Below are 20,638 nucleotides of genomic sequence, written 5' to 3'. Positions count from 1 at the left end.
ATAACCCATTTCCAATTAAATCTAACTTAAATTATTTTTCTCACAATTAAATGACACGTAACCCCAGTCCCGATGAGGTAAGATTGTCACTGAAAAATTACCGAGGAAGTTCGCCCTCATGTCTCCACCGCGGAACTATCGTTTCTCCCCCCCTCCTCCTCCTTTCCGCAAATAGCTGTCGGCACCTGGGGAGACAATTACAGTAAGCCATATATGTACATACGCATGCAGGGGCCTCTCTATCTCCAAGAGATGCGTGTCCGTTTCGCTCAACCCTTCCAGCGGATTTTATCCACCAGCATAACCGGGACTACCATAGGCGCATTGTGACAGTGGCGGGGGGGAGGGAGGCCAAAGGGAACACCAACAGAAAATTCTCGAGCTTGGAGGACACCAAACGGATCCCTTTACAACGTTTCCTGTTAGCTGTGTTATTCCAATGCACTTACGCTCTTTGTCCGCTCCTCTCCTGGCATTTTATTTTTCCCGTTGTTCTATCTTCCAGGAGACTGAACAATTTGCTCTCACCCTGAGATTTATATGGGCTCCACTGCCATTGGACTCTGCTGGAATTGTACTGTTACAATCCTTTACGCTCAGGCTTCTTCATTCTTCCCGGATATTCATAACTTCCCCGGGGGAATTTTATGGAATTGATTTTCGACTGATGTGACAGTCGCACGTCTCCGGGCACCACCGGGAAGTCCTCTCCACTGAGAGCGAGATGCGACGGCCGGGGAGGTCGGACAGGGTTCAATCTTCACACCAACTCACCCTACACCAACGCCCCCAGAAGAGCGTAAGCCCCCCTGCCCCTGCCCCCTCGCCACAGCGGAATGATCGAAGTATTGACAATATCGATTGTATGACACCTCTCACTATTGCATTAACCCCTGTAAATATTCATGAACTCGAGGATAATATATCATGAATTAAACAAATAGTGGATTTGAATTTTCGTGGGGATTTTCAAAAAAGGAGCGATACCCTGGAGTTGGCATAATGCCGTCTTCTCGTATATAAAATACTCGTCGGTAACATCCGGCAACCTTGAGCATTGCATTTTCCTTTGGCCATTACTCCTACGGCGCCGGTCTCTTTCGTACGTATTCTGTTGTATGCCATGAACCCAACGATTTGCTCTCGTCCCAACGATTTATATTACTCCCGCGAATGGTTGGTACTGTTACTGGTGGTGCCTTCTTCGAGAGAAATCCCTCTCCCCCCCGGGCCCTTTGAGGGAGACGCGTGTCGTTGAGGGGAGAAATTACCCCTCGATTGGTAAAAGTTAATTTTCAGAAATTTAATTTTATAAATAAATTAGGATTTTTTTTTCATTGAGAAATATTGTTCTGGGGAGAATAAATAAATGTTGCCGTTGGGGTAATGTTTTACCCTTCGGTAAAGGGATTTTTCCGGATCGCTGGGTCTGTTGGTCGTGTCCAACCGGTCGTGTGTGGGTTAGAATATTTTTTCAATCGAAATGTAGAAAGAAATAAATAAATTCTGGTGTAAAAAATTGAGGAATCAAAATTTTCTCAGGTTATTACTGGGTAATAATAGTGATGGACGGCTGATGACCACGTAATTAACCGGGGTATTTTCATTTTTATAAATTTCCCGTTAGAGTGCACTTCAGATTATGATCTTGAAATTTTGAGTGAAGATTGAGATGAGACGTGGTAAAAGCCCTGTTCGTGTGACCCCTGACCAATTTTTACCAGTACTCAAGCACGCGAATCTCTTAAGCCATTTAATTTATTGACATAACTCCTCCCAATTGATTGCATCGCATGATAACTTCTTTTATCGAGTTTACAAGTTTTTTTATGCCACGTGCTACTTAATTTATTCAGCTAACTGTTCACCATTGGGGAATAGACAAGGGGATGTGGCTTCGCATGGTGTCTAATTTCTTCATATGAGCTTGTATAAGATCATGGAAATTTCAAAACACCAGGATTTTGCAATGAAAATTATTGCCAACTGTGGCGATGCCGTAACACCGAGGGAAACAGGATGAAACAATGCAACTTTGATTTTCGCGTTCACACTCGAGAAAGATGTGTATCGGTCGTGTGAAAAATAATGTGCGAATGTGACCGTCTTTTAAGTGCTGTTTCATCGTTTTTTATGACCGGATCGCACGTGTGTTCGTCTCAAAAATCAATTCTCAATTTATCTTTACTAAATTCGTCAAGTTATTTGCTTTGGAAAATTCTTAAAAAATTACGCACCCGTTCCGTAATCAGTCAAAAAAATATTTGGAAAAAATTCCAGAACAGTTACACACTTTTCCACTGAGCTTCACCGTAATTTTTACTGATTACTGTTTCGACTGGCCGATTACGGAACAGACACGTAATTTTTATAGAACTTTTCTCTCCATTCATTTAAGATCGTTTAAAAAATACTCCAATTTCATTCCAGTGATCCGGTGATTTCGATATATCGATGTAAAACAGCTCCACACGTCGTATCCTCTTTTACGGGCACCACTTACGCTCCCCGATTGCTCAATTCATAATGTCTGATTAAATGTCAAAACTTGAAGTATCAAAACATCATCACGAGACAAGATCTACGCTTTCATAAAACTCAGGGGGTGGTTGACAGGATACTAATTACATTCTCACTGGCAGTGCTCGTGGAATTACGAAAGAATTTGTGTTAATCGATCTAGTCCACCCAAAACGTGTCTACGAGTGGGATCATGAGGGCCACAACTATCTGACGAGCAAATGACCTTGTACCAGAAGATTTGTCTACCGTAAAGTTGTTTAGCCTTTGATTTTTTGGTTGAAACAGTTGTAGAAAGAATGGGGTTCGTCTGTGGGGTTTTTCGAGGGGGAAAAAATGATAAATATAGTAAGAATTAATTCTGAATAATTAATTATCTGGACAAAGAGATTTTTTATTGATTGAATACCAACGAGAGTAAAGTAAACTCTCACTTTCGTGCAAGTATTCTCGCGATGAAACAAGAGGCGATGATATAAGACCACTCCGCCTGTATCCTCATCGCTCGAAGGATAAGGACGATGCAAAAGATTTACGAAGCTTTCTCCAGCCAACCGATGAATTGCAAATCGCCTTGCATTCCTCTTTTTTCTCCCTCAATTTTTATTTAAACCTCTTCTCCATTGACTTTTTTTTTTATTTTACCCGGGCTTTATTCACTGGAGGAGGAGAGCGTAGGTGCCGGTTGACCCCCAGGGGTCGCCGATTGTTGGCCAACGTATATATGAGGCACGACAATGCACTCGTGCCAATGCATCCAGCCGAGGCTTTGAATAACCGAGAATACGAAACGCTCAGATGGATTTTCAAATAAGTGTTGCGTATGTTCAGTAGTGAACATGCGTTTGACCAGTGTCACGTTGTAGTCTGGAAGGAGAAGCGTATGTATGTGGTCAGACTCGGCAAATTTGTCTGTTAAAAATTAAAAATTCTATGTAAAAGTTAATGGGACTCGTAAATTTCTAAATTAAAAAAAAATTCCAGGGGTAATTTTGGTTGAGAAATTTTTTCCACCAGTTTTAGGTAAAAATTAGACCTCTGGGGGGTGAGAGGAGGGATGAATGGTAGTTTTACCAGAAAAATTAACCTCCCAAGTCTAATTTTTACAACAAAACATCACCTAAAAGTCGCTTAAGGGGCCTAATATTTATTCAAAATTTAATTCCATTCAATTCCCGAACAACATTCAAAAATCTCGTACCAAAGTGAACGTCGAATCGGCGGTGAATTTAAAATGCACTCAGATAGCTATCGATTGGGAGTGCTGGCCACTGTCTGGTATGTTGAACAATTAAACTCCACCGCGATCTCACCATAACGTTCACCACAGGGACCCGTTCAATTACCAGGGCATTCTCGAAATTTTAATCCACATGCGGCGCCTTTTTATGTCGCCCCAGGATATCGATCTCCCAATGAAAAAATTTAAACGTATCGATTTCAAGCCAACTCACTGTTACATTGTTTATCCACTCAGTCACGGATTATCTGGATAAATTACCAAGCCCGCACGGATCATTTGCCCAGGATTAATTCGCACTGCACGCACAAGAAGCTGATTTAATTTCATTGTTGGAAATGCAACGTAGGCAGACGGGTAATTAAATTTTTTCAGAATCAATTTTCAGTTTGAATAAATTTTTTATGACACATTAGATAGTAGTTACGATGAATACGTGATTTTATGCCGTTGATTATTTTTATAAATATATTTTTCTTTTTTTTTACAACAGAATAGTGAACAATGCCGATTGTAATGCCCCAGTGTGGGTAGATCCAGTTGAGTTTTCCACGGCACGTACGATGAATTTAATTGTAAAGCCGTACATAATTCTCATCCGTCACGTTCGCCGCCGGTTGAGACGGCTTAATAAATTCGTTGGAGCACGTTCACGCTCGGCTGGTCGTTGGCTGTCTGATTGCAACTCCCTGATACTGACTCCTCGATTGTTTTGTATCAGCAAAAGGGCCTAGTGGTCTTATTACCATGTCCCCTATGTCCTAAAAATATTTTTCCATCGTATCGTGCGTAAAATGCCATTTTACGCACCAACTTACACGCTTTTTATCCAGCGTTAACTGTACGGTAACAGGATAATTAGGGTAATGCAAACGGTTCTCCACTCGCTGCTGAAAAAAAAAAAAAACTATATTGGAGTGACTCGACGGATACGGGAGTCATCAGTGTCGAGACGTAAACTCGTTTCGAACATTATATTTACTCAATGACACAAGCCAGTCCATCAACGATGACCGGTTCCTCATTTTTTTGCCCGACTGATTTCAGGCAACTTCGATGTATTCAGATGAGTCCTGTCTCTTTGGGGACCTTGAAAAAGTCCCTCCGGTCGTCGAACTGCTGTGGTAAAAGGTATGCTGTACTTTTGGAAGTCACTAGTGATGTTTATTGACAGTGTGATTGGCCCTCGGGTACAGTTATTGCATTCGCTGATCATTACAACTTACGTGATGCAATAACGATTGATTTGTGGGGACATGGTATCGGCTATCGGCAGTGGCAAGAACCCGAGCACCTTTACATCGGTTTAATTTTTTTTTTCATCGTCGTTGGAAATATTTACGGATAAAATATAATGAAATATATTTATATGTATAATTCACACTCAGCTGTCAGACAAACTGTCTAATTGAATTCACGAGTTGAAAACTTTCAAGTTACCTTGGCCCCTCCTCTAATTTTTCCTTTATCGTGTGACTATTTGAGTTATTAGATAGGGAATATTTGTCTAGTGTTATCTATTGTCTCGTTCGTTATTCAGTACTTCAGAGATATCACAGTCCATTGATTCACGTCCAACGGTAGCAGTTCGGGACAGGTGTTGTCGACAGGTTCTTGAAAAAATGACAAAAAGTCAAAACCAGTCGTGATAATTCCATAGAGCACAATGACCAATATTCAATTCCGGCAGCCGGTGGCGTCACCCACGTCGCTATTAAGATCTCAGGTCAAGATTCCTACGCCATAAAAATTTATTGGCCGAGAGGAAAAAAATTCCTGCGTTGAACCCACATCTTGGCCAATGTTGAAAATTGAAAATGAAAGAATTAGCTCGTAATCGGTAATTTATAAATCACGGGCAGCCATTATGTTGGGATCAGGATTCGGGTCAATGGGATTCACCGATGATGCGTGCAAATTCAGGACTAACGAGAGCAGACGACCTGGGACTGCATCAGTCACAGTAGATGGGGCATTAATCAAGCCAGCCAACTGCTATCGTACCATCAATCCACCGTTGATTAAATTGGTAATCCATTTCTCAGGGTTATCATTCTCCGGGGATAACTAGAACCATCAATATTTCACCATTTCAAGTAGTGCGAGTCATATTCGCTGGTCCATAAATAATTGATTCAACACACTACTTTCCCTCAGCAATAGTCTCAAATTGAGAATGCTGTTGTTGAGACATTGGAGGTTGTTAATGATGCTACACCCGAGACAGGTACCTTCAGCTGAGATTGAAAAAGAAACTAGACTTTTTCTTTTTTTTATAGTTTCCCAGGTGGACGTTAAAAGCATCGAAACGGATTAATGTTTTTTCTTCTCACTGAGAGAAATTGTTGATGGAAATTAGACTATCGTTGGATAAAAGTGTCGAATGAGTCATCATATTTATTCAAAAATTAACTAATCAATGGTAGAATGGTATAATCAATTTTAAGACCAGGAGTTTTCAATTGGAAATTTATAATAAAAGAGAAATATGAAATTATCTTTCAATTCCAACGTCCGCATGAATTTTTCCAGTGTTTCCAGCCATCACTTGGGCGTCGTTAAATCCACCGTGACATTTCTCCCGAGTGTGTCAGACCACATCATGTCACCCAAGCCAGCGATTGAAAAGTGCCATCTGAAAAAAAATTAAATATTTTTACATCTGCCAACGCGATCAGCATTGCAGGAGTAACATAAACGCCGGTTTGGACTGCGCCATTTCGCAACAAACGACAACATCCACGTTTTAAAATTACCAGGAGAAAACAAAAGGAGAGGAGAGAAGGAGACAGAGAGAGGGAGAGAGAAGCAATGGGTCTCGATGGACAATGGTACCGCGTCAACCTGCATGAATTATGCGGACCAGCATACGGAGTAATACACTGGTCGTTTTGCCAAGAGCTCGTGTTCAACAATTCCAGTACAATCTTTAGTCCCTGGTGTACATGGTACGTTAAGGCACCCAGTGAGAGAGAGAGTTACGAGGATTTATAAAATATTTGGAAATGGCGTATTTATGTTTCTCGATTTAACAGTCAATCTGATAATTCCTGTTGGCTGAGGACATTGCACCGATGCTGATCCTCCACTTGGTCATTCTCCTATCCAGTGACAACGCACCAGCATCTCGCACTGGTTCGTAGGATCCGGTTTTTTGAATTGCTACTGTGCTGATATATTATTCACTATAAGTGGCTTTATAGATCTCACTTACAGCGAGATTGCTTTTGTCGATTTTTCTCCTTGTTGTGGCGGATTATACTGGAATATATTAATCCTACTATCTGTACAGCCCATTTAGGCGATATAATTAAACGATCGTAATGAGATTGAGGTTTATTTGATTGGATAACATGTCACAGGATTTTTTTAATTGACAGCCATTATTTTACAATTATTGTCACGATTACTGGTGTAATAACGATTTTTCAATGGTATTTTACAGATTAAACCTTCGAGGTGTGTCGACCGTTCCGCAATAATTAACATTAATTAATCAAAATTATCTCCTGCAAATAATTTAACAGCATCACTCGATCATCGAAAAAAACCTCATTTTTAAACGATCTCGGATGGCGAATATGTCCGGCTAAATGAATAGTTTCAATACCACGCTTGATCAATCGAGATAATGTAACGATCGAGGAAACGCAAATACAAGAAGATGATAAATGTTTCCGTTCACTGTATCTCCCTCTACCCTTTAGGGTTTCTCCTCAGCGAAAAATTTCCTTCGCGTTGAGAGCGCAGCGAATCCTCGAGGTGATTTTCAATACCCTCTGGATTCCCCTCAGTCTCCCTCCCCCCCCCCAGATGTTGCCTTTTAAACTGAGTGTGCAGGTGTGTCGATGAAGGCTGTTTTATACACATACGGTACGAAAGGGATATCGATTAATCGTCCGATTAACGAGTCCACTCTTTTATTATTCCCCCCCCCCCCCCCCTGGATCACTCCTCCCACCGCGTGTTCCCCAGAACGCAACCGATTCCAATGTCATCGATGTGAATGAGCTGTGAGAGGAGGAATACGAGGGACTAAATTTTATTTATAACAAAAAAAAATTTAATGTAAACAAGAGATTAAAGAGGGATTTTTTTATTTAAAAAATTCTGTTGGAAAATTTAATTGGAATTATTATTTTAATATTTAGGGGACACACAGTATTTGATAGTAATTAATAAAATTGTAATAAGTTTAATTAATGTGTTATGTTCAATAGACTTCGCCCCCAATTTTTTCTCGAGTGACGGAATAAAAAAATTTATAAAATGTTTGTCCACTCGATGCACGAAAGCTCGTGATACCCAATTGGATTGGATTGTCCCCGAGATACCCTGTTTTCATTAATTAGTCAAATGGAAAATGAGATGATCTGAATCTTGGTCATCGGGGCCACGGGCTGGCGCCTCGATGAATCTTAATTACCCTGTAATTAATTTAATTACCGACGAAGGCCACAGCCTTTCGCCCTTTTACTCACAAATGGCCGTCCAGTTAGTCCCCCCTCAGTGTTTTGCTTATAAGAAGATATCTCTCCGGTTCCCCGGGATGAGAGGTCGTATCACCCTCCGACCTCGGCCGAGGATTTCCACCTAGTTCTCCATTTATCCCACCCAATGGTATTGAAGGAGCCTCTATCCGTCAATGAATCCTGTCCCCGGTTGCTTCTGCTAATGATCATTCCCGAATTGGTCATTAAAAGGAAGAAACGCCGAGGATTTTAATGAATTAGATTCTCATGTTGACTTCAATGAGACACTCCCTGTCTACTTTCAGCTGCATTCGCGACCAGACAATCCCCCAGGCAGTACCACCACCGTACAGTGTCCCATCCCCGGTCTTTCTCTGTTGCTGAAAATAAAATGAGACCAGCGAAGGTATGTGGTGTCCGGTAAATTGTAAACGTAAATTACGATCGCGAAGTCGTCTCGGGTCGTTGATGGTCCAGTGAAACGAAAATATTTTCGAAATAACTGGGTTTTTTAACTTTTAAAATTCATCAGACTAAACTACTGGAGTAATTAATATTAATTTAAGGAAAAAACGCAGAAAAAATCGAGTACAATAATTTATCGATCTCATTTCATTTCCATGAAATAGTCCACATGTGACTGTCTGCTTCTACTGCGCAGTTGAATTTCCCTGGATTCGCTTAAGTGGAAAATGCCGTGCGTTGCCGTTGCGACTCGTCGTGCAGCTTTCACAGGAAACCCTCCTGGAAGTTATTTTATTCGCGACTCGATGCAATCTCCAGTGGAATAATCACTCCTGTCGTCCCAAATTTTCGGCAAATTAATCGAGCCCTGACGTTCCCCCGAGACTATTCACTCGTCTGTTCTTGTTGGGAAATTCTCAGTGAAACGTCAGAGCAATTGTTTTCACTTCTAATTATTCAGCGGTTACGTCCCCGCTTGGAGTCAGATGAACTGTAACGAGTTTTCTTCAACGGTAATGAATGTTACTTTCATTTTATTTTCCATGTGGATTCTCTCGATCGGATTCTCCGAAGTAATTGGAGAATTAGCGAGTTCGCGAGTTTGTTATTTATTTTAGTCATTGGAGATAGTGATTGGGTAATTGCTGGTTGCATGATTAATAGCGCGATTTCATTAAACCCCGGTGATTTCTCAATTGTCAATTGGGAATATTTAATTGTCAATAGAGTGGAGAATTTTTTCATTAAGGATTTTATTAAATTACGAGTGATCGGGGGAAAAAACGCGAATTTTCGACATCAACTTTTGGGTAACATCCACTGAGGTCATTCAACTACACTAAAAAAAATCAGCGTTTCGGTCGAGAACTCAGCGCTTAATTCAAGGCATTGCACCCATAAATACGTCCGAAGATGCGCGACTTTGATTTAAAGCAATTCCCAAAAAACAGGTTCTCGAAACGAAGTCGCAAAAATTTTCTTGCGAGTCTTTGACCCTTTTCTCAAAAAAATTCCAGACAGTTCCGGGAGTCTCCCGAAAAATTCTTCAAGATCTTCAGGAGATTCGCTGGACAAAAATTTTCCACTGGAATGACGACTAAAAAACGTACAAGGATTATTAGTACTTCAAGTGCCCATTGTCATTCTACTCAAATATTTAATAATAAATGTAAATTTGGGTAAGACGGTGTTGTTATGTTCAGTTCCTCAGTCACATGTGCATTTCCAAGGGCGCGATGATTTAGCACCTGAATCGATACAAATCGGGGCCCTGATAAATATGATAATCTAGTGCTCCACAATAATAAATTACCTCTGCGAGCCAGTCTCGTATTATCGGCTGGGGATTCACTGTTTGCCTGATGTCTACTATAAAATAATGTTCCTCGCAGCGATATTCAGTCTCAGCCTAAACGAAATATTGAAATGATGTTCTCCGTTCTGCTCTTCACAACGCTTCATGCCCTTGTGGTTGGTCTGCCCTCGTTAAATGGCTGCACAACGCCAGGATGCATATCTTTTGGTATAGAATTTACATTTACTATCTCCCCACAAAATTCTCCTCTGAGTTGACCAGAATTTTTTCTTGATAACTACAAAAAAGACCTTATCACCTGATATATCCTTCATTGCCTCCACACTTGGGCCTGAAATATAATAATATTTTCAGCCAAGACCCTAAAGGAAAACATGAATACAGCAGTAGATCCTTGTGACGATTTTTACGAATTCACTTGCGGTCGTTGGAGTGAAAACAATCCGATGCCAGGTGATGCGGAACTGTGGGATATTTCCAAGATTATGGCCGAAGATATATCGGAGAAATTCATTAGTACGTAACTATATAATAATTAAACTATTTCCAAAGCAATTAACAGAAAAAAAAATAGAATAAAAAATAGAGTGAACTTTGGAAATTTTTTCCTCGTTTCGATTGATTTGGAGATTCGCAAATTATTTCGTTTGCTACCGTAGCTACTAATGATTGTTATTGAAATTTGAAATATTATAGAAATACTGGGCAGTAGTTCAGAGTCCTCAAGCCCTTCCAGGGCGTCTCAGCTAGTTAGGAAGATGTACCACAATTGCATGGATTTAGGTAACGAGAGTGGACTGATTTTATTAACTTTTTACCTTCGATATTATTTATTTACCGTCTCTCATGCATATATAACAGATGCTATCGAGAAAAATGGGTTCGAGGCCATCCTTTCACGATTACAAAGCACCGGAGGCTGGCCGGTCATGATGGCACCGAGTGACTGGTCACCAAATGCAACATCTCTGTCCCAAATTCTCGGATACTACGAAAAAGAAATTGGTGGGGAGTCTCTTTATTTTTTTGACGTTACCCCAGGGGTCGTGGACTTGGCTGAATATATACTCTACGTGAGTACTGGTCAGATTTATCAGCTGGACGACGTAGAATATTTTTTCTACATCTGCAATATGATCTAGTAATTAACGGGACATTAATTAGATTAAACCGACATCTGGAACCCCCTTCGAACGAGTTCTAAACACTGAGGAACGAAGTTCTCCGAGGATAGCGCAGTATGCGGAGGCCATCGTGAAGGTTGTCCAGGTGCTGGCTGATGCCAGTGGGAACGTCGTCAACATAACGGATGTGGAGAGAGATATCGCCGATTTGATTGATTTTGAGAAGAAATTGGTGGAGGTAGGTGGAGTCATGGCAGGGTAGATGTCCACCAAATATGTCCACTTCATAGTTGTCAATTTTTTAGATCCTACCATACCCTGAAATTATAACAGACGAGAATGTGGTCTTCCAGTATAGTATTGATGAGCTCCAACATTGGTACGATAACCTGACGAAGAGTGAGAATTCCAAGGTAATTTCTGCCATCTCGTGCACTTCAGTTCTCGGTCATAAAATAATGTGTATTGATTGGAATGTAGATCGTGTGGATGGATCTTCTGGGGAGTTTTCTACGAAATACGAAAATGCCAGTGGAGGGGAGCAGCCAAGTGGTCATTATGAAGTCACAATTTGTGGAGAATCTGGTGAAACTTATGGATAATTCATCGATCAGGACGATTGGTAAGCAGGAGATCCCTTTTAGGTTCCTAATTACATTCTTAAGATATTAATATTGAATATTTTCTCCAGTGAACTACATTCAGTGGAACTTCGTCTCCAAACTACTTGTGGCAGCTCCTGAAGTGTTGAGAAATATTTCGTTTGAGATATTCCAACTTCAAAGTGGCGTGGAAGACACTGAGGATCGGTTAGTAAAATGTAATGTTTAACTGAGTCTCCTAATTACCAGTCTATTCATCTCTGTCCGTTAAATACAGGAACGTAACGTGTGTTCAATTAGTAAAATCTGGGCACGCGTTTGGCTATGAATTTGTTCAACAGTATTTTTCGTTAGAGTCGAAAATTAGGGTGAGTGATAAATTTTTCTGTGGTATTAGTTTGTGTTAGATGGCTGGCATGTCTGATGTGTGCATAATTACAGGCGAAGGAAATTATAAATGAGATTGTTAATGTGACTGATGAAATCTTTGGTCGCACTTCGTGGTTACAACCCAATGAACAAGATCTACTGAGAAAGGAATTAAGGGGTATGGTACCCTTGATCGGCTATCCTGACTGGTATGATGAGTCTGCGGGTGTGGATCGCTTCTATGAAAAGGTCAGACCAACACTGTTAACAGTAACTTATTTATCATGGTCTGGGGGTCATTAGACTTGATTATTCATCGTTAATTTCCAATCATAGCTCAACATCAGCGATAGTTTCCTGGAGAATGTCATCGCAGTCAAGGGATTCGAGAATAATGTTAATCTACAACAGTTGGGAAAACGACTTGATAGAAAGGAGTAAGAAATTATTTACGAATTGTCCTACCAATCAATTCGTCATCATTCTAATTTGTGTTTTGGAAAATGTTAGGTTTATGAAAAATCCTGCCGATGTTGATGCTGGGTATTCTCCGATTCATAACACCGTCAGTGAGTATTATCGGTCAGAATTCTCTTAATTAATTAGGGTGTCCTGGAAGGTGAATGATTGTACCTTGTGATAATGATTCTTATTTTCTAAATCTAGTGTTCCCAGCTGCCATACTACAGGAGCCCATATTCAGCAGTGATTATCCTTCGTAAGTTCACCCCATGATATACAATAACTTTAATTGACATCATTGAACCGTCCAAATCACTTTGGAAATTTAAATCATCAGAGTTCTCCAGTTCGCTACCTTCGGTATGATCGCTGCTCACGAAATATCTCATGCATTTCACGAAATCGAAAATATATACGATCGGAATATGGAATATCTTGATGTCTGGTCCAACGAGACAAAGGACATCGTCAATGCCAAGACTGAGTGTTTTTTTAATCAGTACGGAAACTACACAATTTACAAAAATGCGAACGTGACGATAATGGTGAGGCAGCAAAGACTATTCCGATAATTAGCAGATGATGTTGAGATCGTAATTATGTTCTGTCTCTCCAGGCCGAACGAGGTTGGACAGCAATTGAAGATATTGCTGACATACATGGATTAAAATTTGCGTACGCAGCTTATGAGAAAAATAGATCTCCAGCAGATGCGAATTTACGGTTCCCAGGTCTGGAGTCTTATAACGATCGACAACTGTTCTTCTTAGCTTTCACTACGGTGAGTGATCTGTTACTCTTTTGGGTTGATCCTAAAATTTGGATTTTTATAGCTCTGGTGCTCAACGGCCTCTCCGCTGTACTACATCAACAAGGCTAAGGATGAGTTCCATTCAATATCTAGATTGAGAGCTATCGGTTCTTTATCGAATATGAAGGAATTCAGCGAAGCTTTTCAATGCTCCAAGACCGCTAAAATGAATCCGCAACCGAAGTGCGTCATTTGGGATCCGGAAAATTAATTATTTATGTGGAACTTCTCATATAATTTGTAGATATTTTTCATTACTGTACCATTTACAAAACTGTGTTGTGTGCGATAGAATAATCTAGTGATAAGCATTCAATCATTGCACCCTAGGATTCTTTAGTTAATTGACTTCTATCTAAAATAAAATGAACCATAAAATAAGTTTGAAAGTGAACTCCAAATTTATTTCATTAATAAAGAGACAAATAACTTCACGCTATCGATAACTAGAAAACTCTGCGGCCTACATTGGCTATCGTATAAAGGAAATCTTAGAGCACTTTCTTTTCTCGTTGTCAACATCTTCGAATGGGCTCACAAAACCCTGGGGATTCCATTCACAAGTAACAAAGATTACCATCGTCAATGGAAAAATGAAACTTTGCGACCATTAAGCGGTTGAACTGGTCGATAGTTATGATCTTCACGGTGATACAGTTGAACTCTTCTCAATGACTCCATCTGTCATTGGAGAAAGAGGAAAGTACTTTGACCATGAAGTTGAAATTAATTTTTCTAAAAACCTACTTGAACTTCCGAGATGGGATATCCGTGGATTGCTACCATCCAGGTGACTGCCTCATTGCATCCAGGAGTTGTTAAAGATCCTTGGTAGCTTGCGATGACATCCGTGGTGTTGACTACGTCAAAGTTTGATACTGGGAACGGAGCTATATCAGCTTCTTTACCTTCTTCGGAGAGCACCGAGGCGATGGCTGCGATGTCGTACCCAGCATGAGAAGGTCTATCCTTCACGTTGTTGATCTGTAATGACCAGATTCATAAACCAGAAATTTACAGAAAAAAAATCCTGTCTTTCAGTCCATCAGAATCGTTCTCATTATCAATTGTGTGAGTGATTTTACGTCATAGAAAGATCCAACGACTGCAAGTCCATCCGGCTGTTCCACGGCTGCTGATAATGAACCGTAATCGAGTTTCCAGTGCACCATGTGGGCCTCAAGGACGAATCTTAGATAGTTCCAACCCAGAATTTGGATTAGAAAGTTTACCATAATGAGATGTATACGGTAACGGAGTGGTGTTAATGAATATCTTACCTCTTTCCATTGATCGTGTGTTCGCTTCCAGCGTTGTCATCCGCCCCCCAATGAAAATGGAATTCTTGGAGAACATATGGACTACTGAGAGGTCCACCGGATAAATAAGGTCTTCTAGATTCATCCGCCCACTTGGGAATGACTTTGACTAAAAGCATATCACGAGGTAAGATTATTTTTCGTTTGAGAAGTTTGTGATTGAATCTTGCGTTAGTTCTTTGTATGTGATAGATGTTAAGAGTTACTTGTGTGCCCGTTGTTAGTCCCAGTCATAATATCCGGTGTGTTATCATACCCATTCCACCTGAGCGGTAATATATCCTGGTTTAGTAAGTCGTTTGCATGGTAGTCGATGTTGATGGGTGATTGTGATTTACCACCGCAGATTGGAGCTTCGGTCAGCCATTTGTCAGGACTATCATATGAGAAACCTAGAAATATAAAGAAAAAAGGATCTCTCAGGGATCATCAGACGATCTTTTGATGGAACATAATTATTTACGTACCTTGGGTAAGGGGAATCCCACAAATCAGAAGGACCAGACCAATTTTTGGTGGTTCGGGCATGATTTTGATTGAAGTCAGAATAGATTCGCTATTTGAATGATCTGTGGACAATTGCTGATGATCTCTGTCCGGATTATTGCAACATCAAGTGGACGAGTTGTAGCATGCAAGCGAATTTATACTGCGACGAGAGTCATTGAGTATCGTGGAACCATATTATTAGAGTAACGATACTCTAGTTAATAAACAATTTCGACTGCACGATATCCACGCCTATCACATGGAGTCAACGACGACATTGATGAATGAAAATCATAGTCCTTTTGTTGCTAATGCGATCTTAAATGGTGCGATATTAAAATTGCCCTTTGTCATCGCGAAAATTCGTGGGAAGGAATTATAAAAATATCTCATTAGCGTAATTTCCAGAAGTTTGGCTTCGAAATTATTTGAGAAAATGCGCAGCTGAGGGTTAATGACTTGTTTAGCCAACAGTTCATTTAAATCGATCTCGTTATAAAATATTTATTAAACTGATGCGTTTTATTTATTGATGGAAGCTCAGGTATAAATATTTTGTGGCTGATTTCGAGATGAATTCTGTCGTGGGAATTCTATTCGCGTCATAATCACCAACAGCCGCTGAAACATCAGTTTGAATGGTAAAAGCTGAATCGTCGATTGTTCAGTCGCTGCAGAGGTCGGTAATTGTGACGATCCCCATGACTTAGACCCACTTGCCGGATGTTTTGCAGCTGTTGAGGGAAAGAATAGAGAGCAAACGTGCAATTATTTCGATATATGTTACTGTGATTTCCCAGGAAATTAAATTTATTTCAAGCTCACCTCGTTGTTGGTTATGGAGTACAAATTCAACGCTACCAGCCAGGTCACTGCCTCGTTACATCCAGGAGTTGTTAGCGATCCGAAGTAGCTTATGTATCTACTCCTGGTATTCGCAAGTCCTAAGTCTGATAAGGGAAAAGGCGTCAATTGCGTTGCGGTATTCGGCTGGCGAAGATTTTGAAGGCGACTCCAAACTTGTTGTATTCCACGTGATGATCCGCTGATTCGGGGCTGAAAGTGAAAGCTCTGATTGTGAATGAACTGGTGCAGATTTTGGGAGTTGTGGAGCAGAAAGTTCATTACTGAGTTAAATTAATTGGAAACAAACTGACTTTGAAAGGATCTTGTCTTGAGTGAAAGAAAAGAAGAAGTAATTTTACCTGATAAAGAGCTGCAACTACAGCAAGTCCATCTGCTCTTCTTGAAGCCGCTTCAAATGATCCATATTCGCGTTTCCAGTGTACGATGTGAAGTTCCATTGCTCCCCTATGCTTGCAAAAAATTATTGTCGAAATAGTAACGTTTTTTATTCAGTTGTCTTCTAAATCATTTTTTTTCTTTCTGCACTTAATAATTTACCTTCCGCCTCTGAATGTGTGCTCACTGCCGACGTTGTTACTCTGCCCCCAGTGGAAATGAAATTGCTCTACGACATATTGCCCCCGAAGTGGTCCTCCACTCAAAAATGGTCTGTAGGCATTATTTCTCCACGTGGGATGGATTTCAACTAAAATTCAGTGTTAGTTTAAATTATTTGCATATAACATTCACAGCGAACTGTTTAATAAAAATTGGGGAATGGATTAGGAAAGTTTAAGTGATAGGATCCTAATTTTTCTGAAACGGAATAAAAATAACGTGACAATTCTCGACTAATGCAACAGATACGAAATTGTTAATGAATATGTCTGTTTGTTGATGCTTCCTACTTGTATGTCCGGTGTTGGATATTCTCATAGAATTAGGGACATTCCTGTAGTTATTCCACCTGAGCTCTCCAGGCCTTACGATCACAGAATCACCGTACCTCCATGGAATATCAACTGGCGATTGATTGGGACCATAGCACATGGGATACTGTTGTCCCCATGTCGCAGGATTTCGATATGAAAAATCTGATTTTTTAGATCAATTAAAAATAATTTCTGTGCTCAATTATTTCTAGAATAATTACAATAGTTAGAAAATAAGATGATCTGTCATTTAATAGAATAACTACTCTCTAATATGTACAGTCATTACCTTGAGATTTTGTTGCTCCAAAAAGTAGGAGAAGACAAAATACTTTCAGTGCGTTAATCATCGCGTTTTCAATTTTTCCGAACTCGGAAGAACCTCAGAATTGAAATAATTATTCACGGTCACTCGCTAGTTGTTGTTGACTCAATACCTTTCGTGGCGAAGTGCTTATCTATGAAATGGTAAAGCACATAAAAAAGATTGTTATATAGACCCCAACATTTTTACGTCGATTTTATTTCGCAGGTCGACATAAATATTAATTTCCATGGAATACAATTAGTTTAGCACTTCGTATTTTTCTAATCCATTATTTATTTACTGTAACCCGATAGAGTCAATAAATCAGAGAAATGGGAGTTCTGGAAAATCCGGGATTTGTTTGGAACTCTATAAATAAATAGGTTTAATCTAAAAGAATTGAATTAAAAACCTGTTGTCCGGCCAAGCGATACTCCAACTACTTAGGCATTCGTTGTCTGCAGTTCAAAGTACTTCAAACCTAACTGCCTACACACCCTTTTACATCTTTCTTCTAGGGCCCATTAATGGAGTATTACTCTTACATTATTATTTCTACCTCTCCACTGAACAACTTGAAGACTCGTGCAGGAAGGTGATCCATTTAAGTGCGCGAAAAAGTCATGATTTTATTTATAACTTTCCAAAGAATGATAAGCAAAAAATAAAGAGGAGCCCACTCACTGTTCGTAATTAGCAAGGCAGATTCAAGGTTCAAGTGCAAGAACGATACGAGGAAGAACATATAGGATTTATAAGAACCACTCGCAAGTATTAGGGAGAGATGTTTACGACCTCCAGAAGGTTCATTAAAAGGTGGAAGCGATTGATTGTTGAGCCTTTAAAATACGTCGATTTTTACAATTATCTCCATTCCCTCAAATTCCAGTAATAAGACGAATTACTGGCCCGTAAATATTCCCGAAAATTCTCTAGAAAACCCTTCGAACAAATTTCTACCAAAATGTCATCACAAAGGTTCTCTATTTTTTTGGGGTGTACCAGGACCATTGGATAATACTTACAGGCGATCCTGGAGTCCTTCGACCTTTACGACCGGTTTAGTCTTCTCATGGGCACCAGACAATTCTAATGATACTCTGAATGAAGTAGTCATTTGCCTCTGGTCTTAAATAGGCCGATTAATATCATTCAAAACACTAGAACACTATTTATTTACTAAACTAATTACGCATGAGGCATGAGATAAAAGATGCATCTAATTATGACTGAAAACAGTAGCTTCCTGAGAGCTCTCACCGATTTGTATTCATTCAATTTAATAAATAAATAAATAAATAGATGCATTGTGTGCCTAAGATTAGCGGACGTTCCTCTCTTAACGTTCATATCGGTGAAGTCGCAACTAGGAAGACAATGAATTAAACTGGTGAATGCTAAAGCAATTGATAAATAAACATTCAATTTCACTTCACATATTTAATGTATTGGTCCACAGATAGCAATTAAACATAATGAAACAGATTGTGATCCCTAATAATCAAGGAATCCGCAATTTTGCTGCGACACTTCACGAGCTGATGAACCCTCATGTTGACCGGTAATAAGTGAAGGTTCGATCATTCAAGTTCTGCACAGGTCGGTAATTATGATCATCCCCATGGCTCAATCCAACCAGTCTGATCTGCTGCAGCTGATGACGAGAGAAATCGAGCGTTAAATGAGCGATCGAGTGTAGATAGAATATATCCACCAGAAACTGGTGAATTGAAATTATTTTAAAATTACTTCATCGCTGGTGATGGTGAACAAATCAAGTGCCACTAGCCAGGTAACAACTTCATTACATCCAGGCGTAGTTAACGATCCGTAATAACTCACGTACGTGTCTCTGGCATTCACCACTTCGAAATCAGACAGGGGAAACGGTTCCACCTGCGTCGTTGTTTTTACCTGTCGAAGGTTCTCCAGTTGTCTCCAGATCTGCTCTATTCCGTTAGACGATCTCGCGGAAATCGGCTGAAATGGAAATAACTGGTTGTAGTGACTCTGTGGTATCCTGTACCTTCTTCTCGTCCTTGATTTTCAAGTCGAGTCAAATATTTGAGGAAAATATGGTACGTTGTAGAGGGCACCAATCACTGCTAGTCCATCTGCCTGATTTACTGCTGCTTCGAATGTTCCATAGTCACTTTTCCAGTGAACCATGTGGAATTCCATCGCTGTCCTACGTTGGGAGGAATAAAATTACGCACCTTTTAGATGAGAAAGGGGCCTTGAGGGATTTTTAATTTGATCACTGGATTACCTTTCGCCCTTGAATGTGTGCTCACTGCCAACGCTGTCATTCTGCCCCCAGTGGAAGTGGAATTGTTCTATGATGTATTGACCCTGCAAGGGCCCACCACTCAAATAGGGCCTGTCGGATGCATTCAGCCATGTTGGATTTATCTGGACTGAAATTGAGAGCTATCGTAGCCTCTGGGAAAATAATTTTATACTTCGCATTGTACGTTCTCACCTGTATGACCATTATTGACTATTGTCATGGAATCAGGAACATTTCCATAATTAGTCCACTGGAGCTCTCCAGGTTGCACGATCACAGAGTCCCCAAATCTCCAGGGAATATCCACCGGTGATTGATTGTTACCATTGCAAGTTGGATACTGTGCTCCCCACGTTGTGGGATCTTGGTATGAGAAACCTGGAATTTCGTAATGAAGATCATTATCATTAATCGCATCCCAGTGCCTCCTGCCTCCATTCCTTACCCTGTGACTTCGCTACTCCGCAAAGGAGAGCAATCACAAATATTTCCAACAGCATCGATATGGATTTTTTTTTTCTTTCCCACAAAAACTGCTCAGCAGGAAGCTCAGAAACTGATAGGACTGATTCTTCACCTGGAATACAATCGGTGCTTCGAGTGGCTGTCGGTTTATCTATGTGAGTAATTGAAGCTTCCGAAGAATTGACGGTTGGTTTGAGCTTCATTTTTCTCGTACTTTATTACGATCTTTGTTTCATAAATTACGAATTCCCAGAACAACCACGTAACTCGTTTTTTAAAATATTTTTATGTGATATTTTGTTACGTAAAAAATACTGTTGAATTTTTTGGAATGAGGGACACAAAAAAATTAAAAATTCCAGGAAAATACGAACCACTCTGGACCCCGATCTGTCCCCATGCGCTAAACCTCAAACTCTGAACCGATTCCATCTGTAATCGTTGGTATCCACCAGTGCATATCCCCCTGAAATGCAAAATAATTTTTTCCAAGGCTGACCGATTGCTTTGAACTAAATATTTGGAACTTGAAAAACCGGAAAACCTCAATTTAACTTCAATCTATTTTTATTGGCACTTGGTTCTAGCAATTTCGTCCTGAATATCTGTC

General features: G+C 40.1%; 3 protein-coding genes and 1 long non-coding RNA gene across 5 annotated transcripts; 1 reads left to right on the top strand and 3 right to left on the bottom strand.

The window, feature by feature from the left end:
* Window positions 1–3,247: 3,247 nt before the first annotated feature.
* On the bottom strand, window positions 3,248–5,310 carry LOC135169452 (uncharacterized). 2 transcript variants are annotated; one of them, XR_010300206.1, is made up of 3 exons: window positions 5,201–5,310; window positions 3,722–5,054; window positions 3,248–3,387 (listed from the first exon to the last, which is right to left on the bottom strand). It is a non-coding gene; the product is annotated as an uncharacterized LOC135169452 (long non-coding RNA). The 2 variants fall into 2 exon arrangements; XR_010300205.1 differs by lacking the exon at window positions 5,201–5,310 and having other exon boundaries at window positions 3,722–4,650; window positions 4,743–4,877.
* A 1,261-nt stretch (window positions 5,311–6,571) lies between these two features.
* Window positions 6,572–13,745, top strand: LOC135169492 (membrane metallo-endopeptidase-like 1). The gene is made up of 18 exons (XM_064134543.1): window positions 6,572–6,708; window positions 6,884–6,895; window positions 10,089–10,219; window positions 10,367–10,528; window positions 10,709–10,795; window positions 10,874–11,085; window positions 11,177–11,374; window positions 11,442–11,549; window positions 11,617–11,758; window positions 11,828–11,945; window positions 12,016–12,106; window positions 12,180–12,356; window positions 12,444–12,544; window positions 12,618–12,676; window positions 12,774–12,825; window positions 12,907–13,114; window positions 13,186–13,350; window positions 13,403–13,745. The coding sequence occupies exons 1-18, from the start codon at window positions 6,572–6,574 to the stop codon at window positions 13,589–13,591; spliced, it is 2,349 nt and encodes a 782-aa protein (XP_063990613.1). The 3' UTR covers window positions 13,592–13,745.
* A 13-nt stretch (window positions 13,746–13,758) lies between these two features.
* LOC135169450 (carbonic anhydrase 2-like) lies at window positions 13,759–15,311 on the bottom strand. The gene is made up of 6 exons (XM_064134490.1): window positions 15,167–15,311; window positions 14,906–15,091; window positions 14,661–14,808; window positions 14,466–14,571; window positions 14,128–14,364; window positions 13,759–14,061 (listed from the first exon to the last, which is right to left on the bottom strand). The coding sequence occupies exons 1-6, from the start codon at window positions 15,225–15,227 to the stop codon at window positions 13,963–13,965; spliced, it is 837 nt and encodes a 278-aa protein (XP_063990560.1). The 5' UTR covers window positions 15,228–15,311; the 3' UTR covers window positions 13,759–13,962.
* A 687-nt stretch (window positions 15,312–15,998) lies between these two features.
* Window positions 15,999–20,231, bottom strand: LOC135169491 (uncharacterized). The gene is made up of 18 exons (XM_064134541.1): window positions 20,009–20,231; window positions 19,756–19,941; window positions 19,543–19,690; window positions 19,356–19,461; window positions 19,023–19,253; window positions 18,833–18,927; window positions 18,466–18,639; window positions 18,299–18,373; window positions 18,179–18,229; window positions 17,958–18,112; window positions 17,686–17,731; window positions 17,575–17,642; window positions 17,404–17,424; window positions 17,256–17,348; window positions 16,943–17,128; window positions 16,593–16,740; window positions 16,394–16,499; window positions 15,999–16,244 (listed from the first exon to the last, which is right to left on the bottom strand). Exons 1-18 carry the CDS (start codon window positions 20,229–20,231, stop codon window positions 15,999–16,001), a joined length of 2,358 nt encoding a protein of 785 aa, XP_063990611.1.
* Window positions 20,232–20,638: the final 407 nt, after the last annotated feature.

Source organism: Diachasmimorpha longicaudata, chromosome 15 (genome assembly GCF_034640455.1).
Source record: "Diachasmimorpha longicaudata isolate KC_UGA_2023 chromosome 15, iyDiaLong2, whole genome shotgun sequence".
Classification (NCBI taxonomy): Eukaryota; Metazoa; Arthropoda; class Insecta; order Hymenoptera; family Braconidae; genus Diachasmimorpha; species Diachasmimorpha longicaudata.
The sequence above is the reverse complement of the archived record's forward strand: the minus strand, read 5'-3'. Positions and strand labels throughout refer to the sequence as shown.

Coding starts and splice junctions, on each gene's coding strand:
- LOC135169492 (XM_064134543.1), top strand. CDS start 6,572: ATGGGTCTCGATGGACAATGGTACCGCGTCAACCTGCATGAATTATGC. Junction 11,086..11,176: donor TGGCTGAATATATACTCTAC/GTGAGTACTGGT, acceptor GACATTAATTAG/ATTAAACCGACATCTGGAAC. Junction 13,351..13,402: donor TCTTCTTAGCTTTCACTACG/GTGAGTGATCTG, acceptor GGATTTTTATAG/CTCTGGTGCTCAACGGCCTC.
- LOC135169491 (XM_064134541.1), bottom strand. CDS start 20,231: ATGAAGCTCAAACCAACCGTCAATTCTTCGGAAGCTTCAATTACTCAC. Junction 18,928..19,022: donor TCACCATCACCAGCGATGAA/GTAATTTTAAAA, acceptor TCTCGTCATCAG/CTGCAGCAGATCAGACTGGT. Junction 17,129..17,255: donor TGGAGCAACAAAATCTCAAG/GTAATGACTGTA, acceptor CTAAAAAATCAG/ATTTTTCATATCGAAATCCT.
- LOC135169450 (XM_064134490.1), bottom strand. CDS start 15,227: ATGCCCGAACCACCAAAAATTGGTCTGGTCCTTCTGATTTGTGGGATT. Junction 14,365..14,465: donor TCGTTGGATCTTTCTATGAC/GTAAAATCACTC, acceptor TGGTCATTACAG/ATCAACAACGTGAAGGATAG. Junction 14,062..14,127: donor ATCCCATCTCGGAAGTTCAA/GTAGGTTTTTAG, acceptor CTCCAATGACAG/ATGGAGTCATTGAGAAGAGT.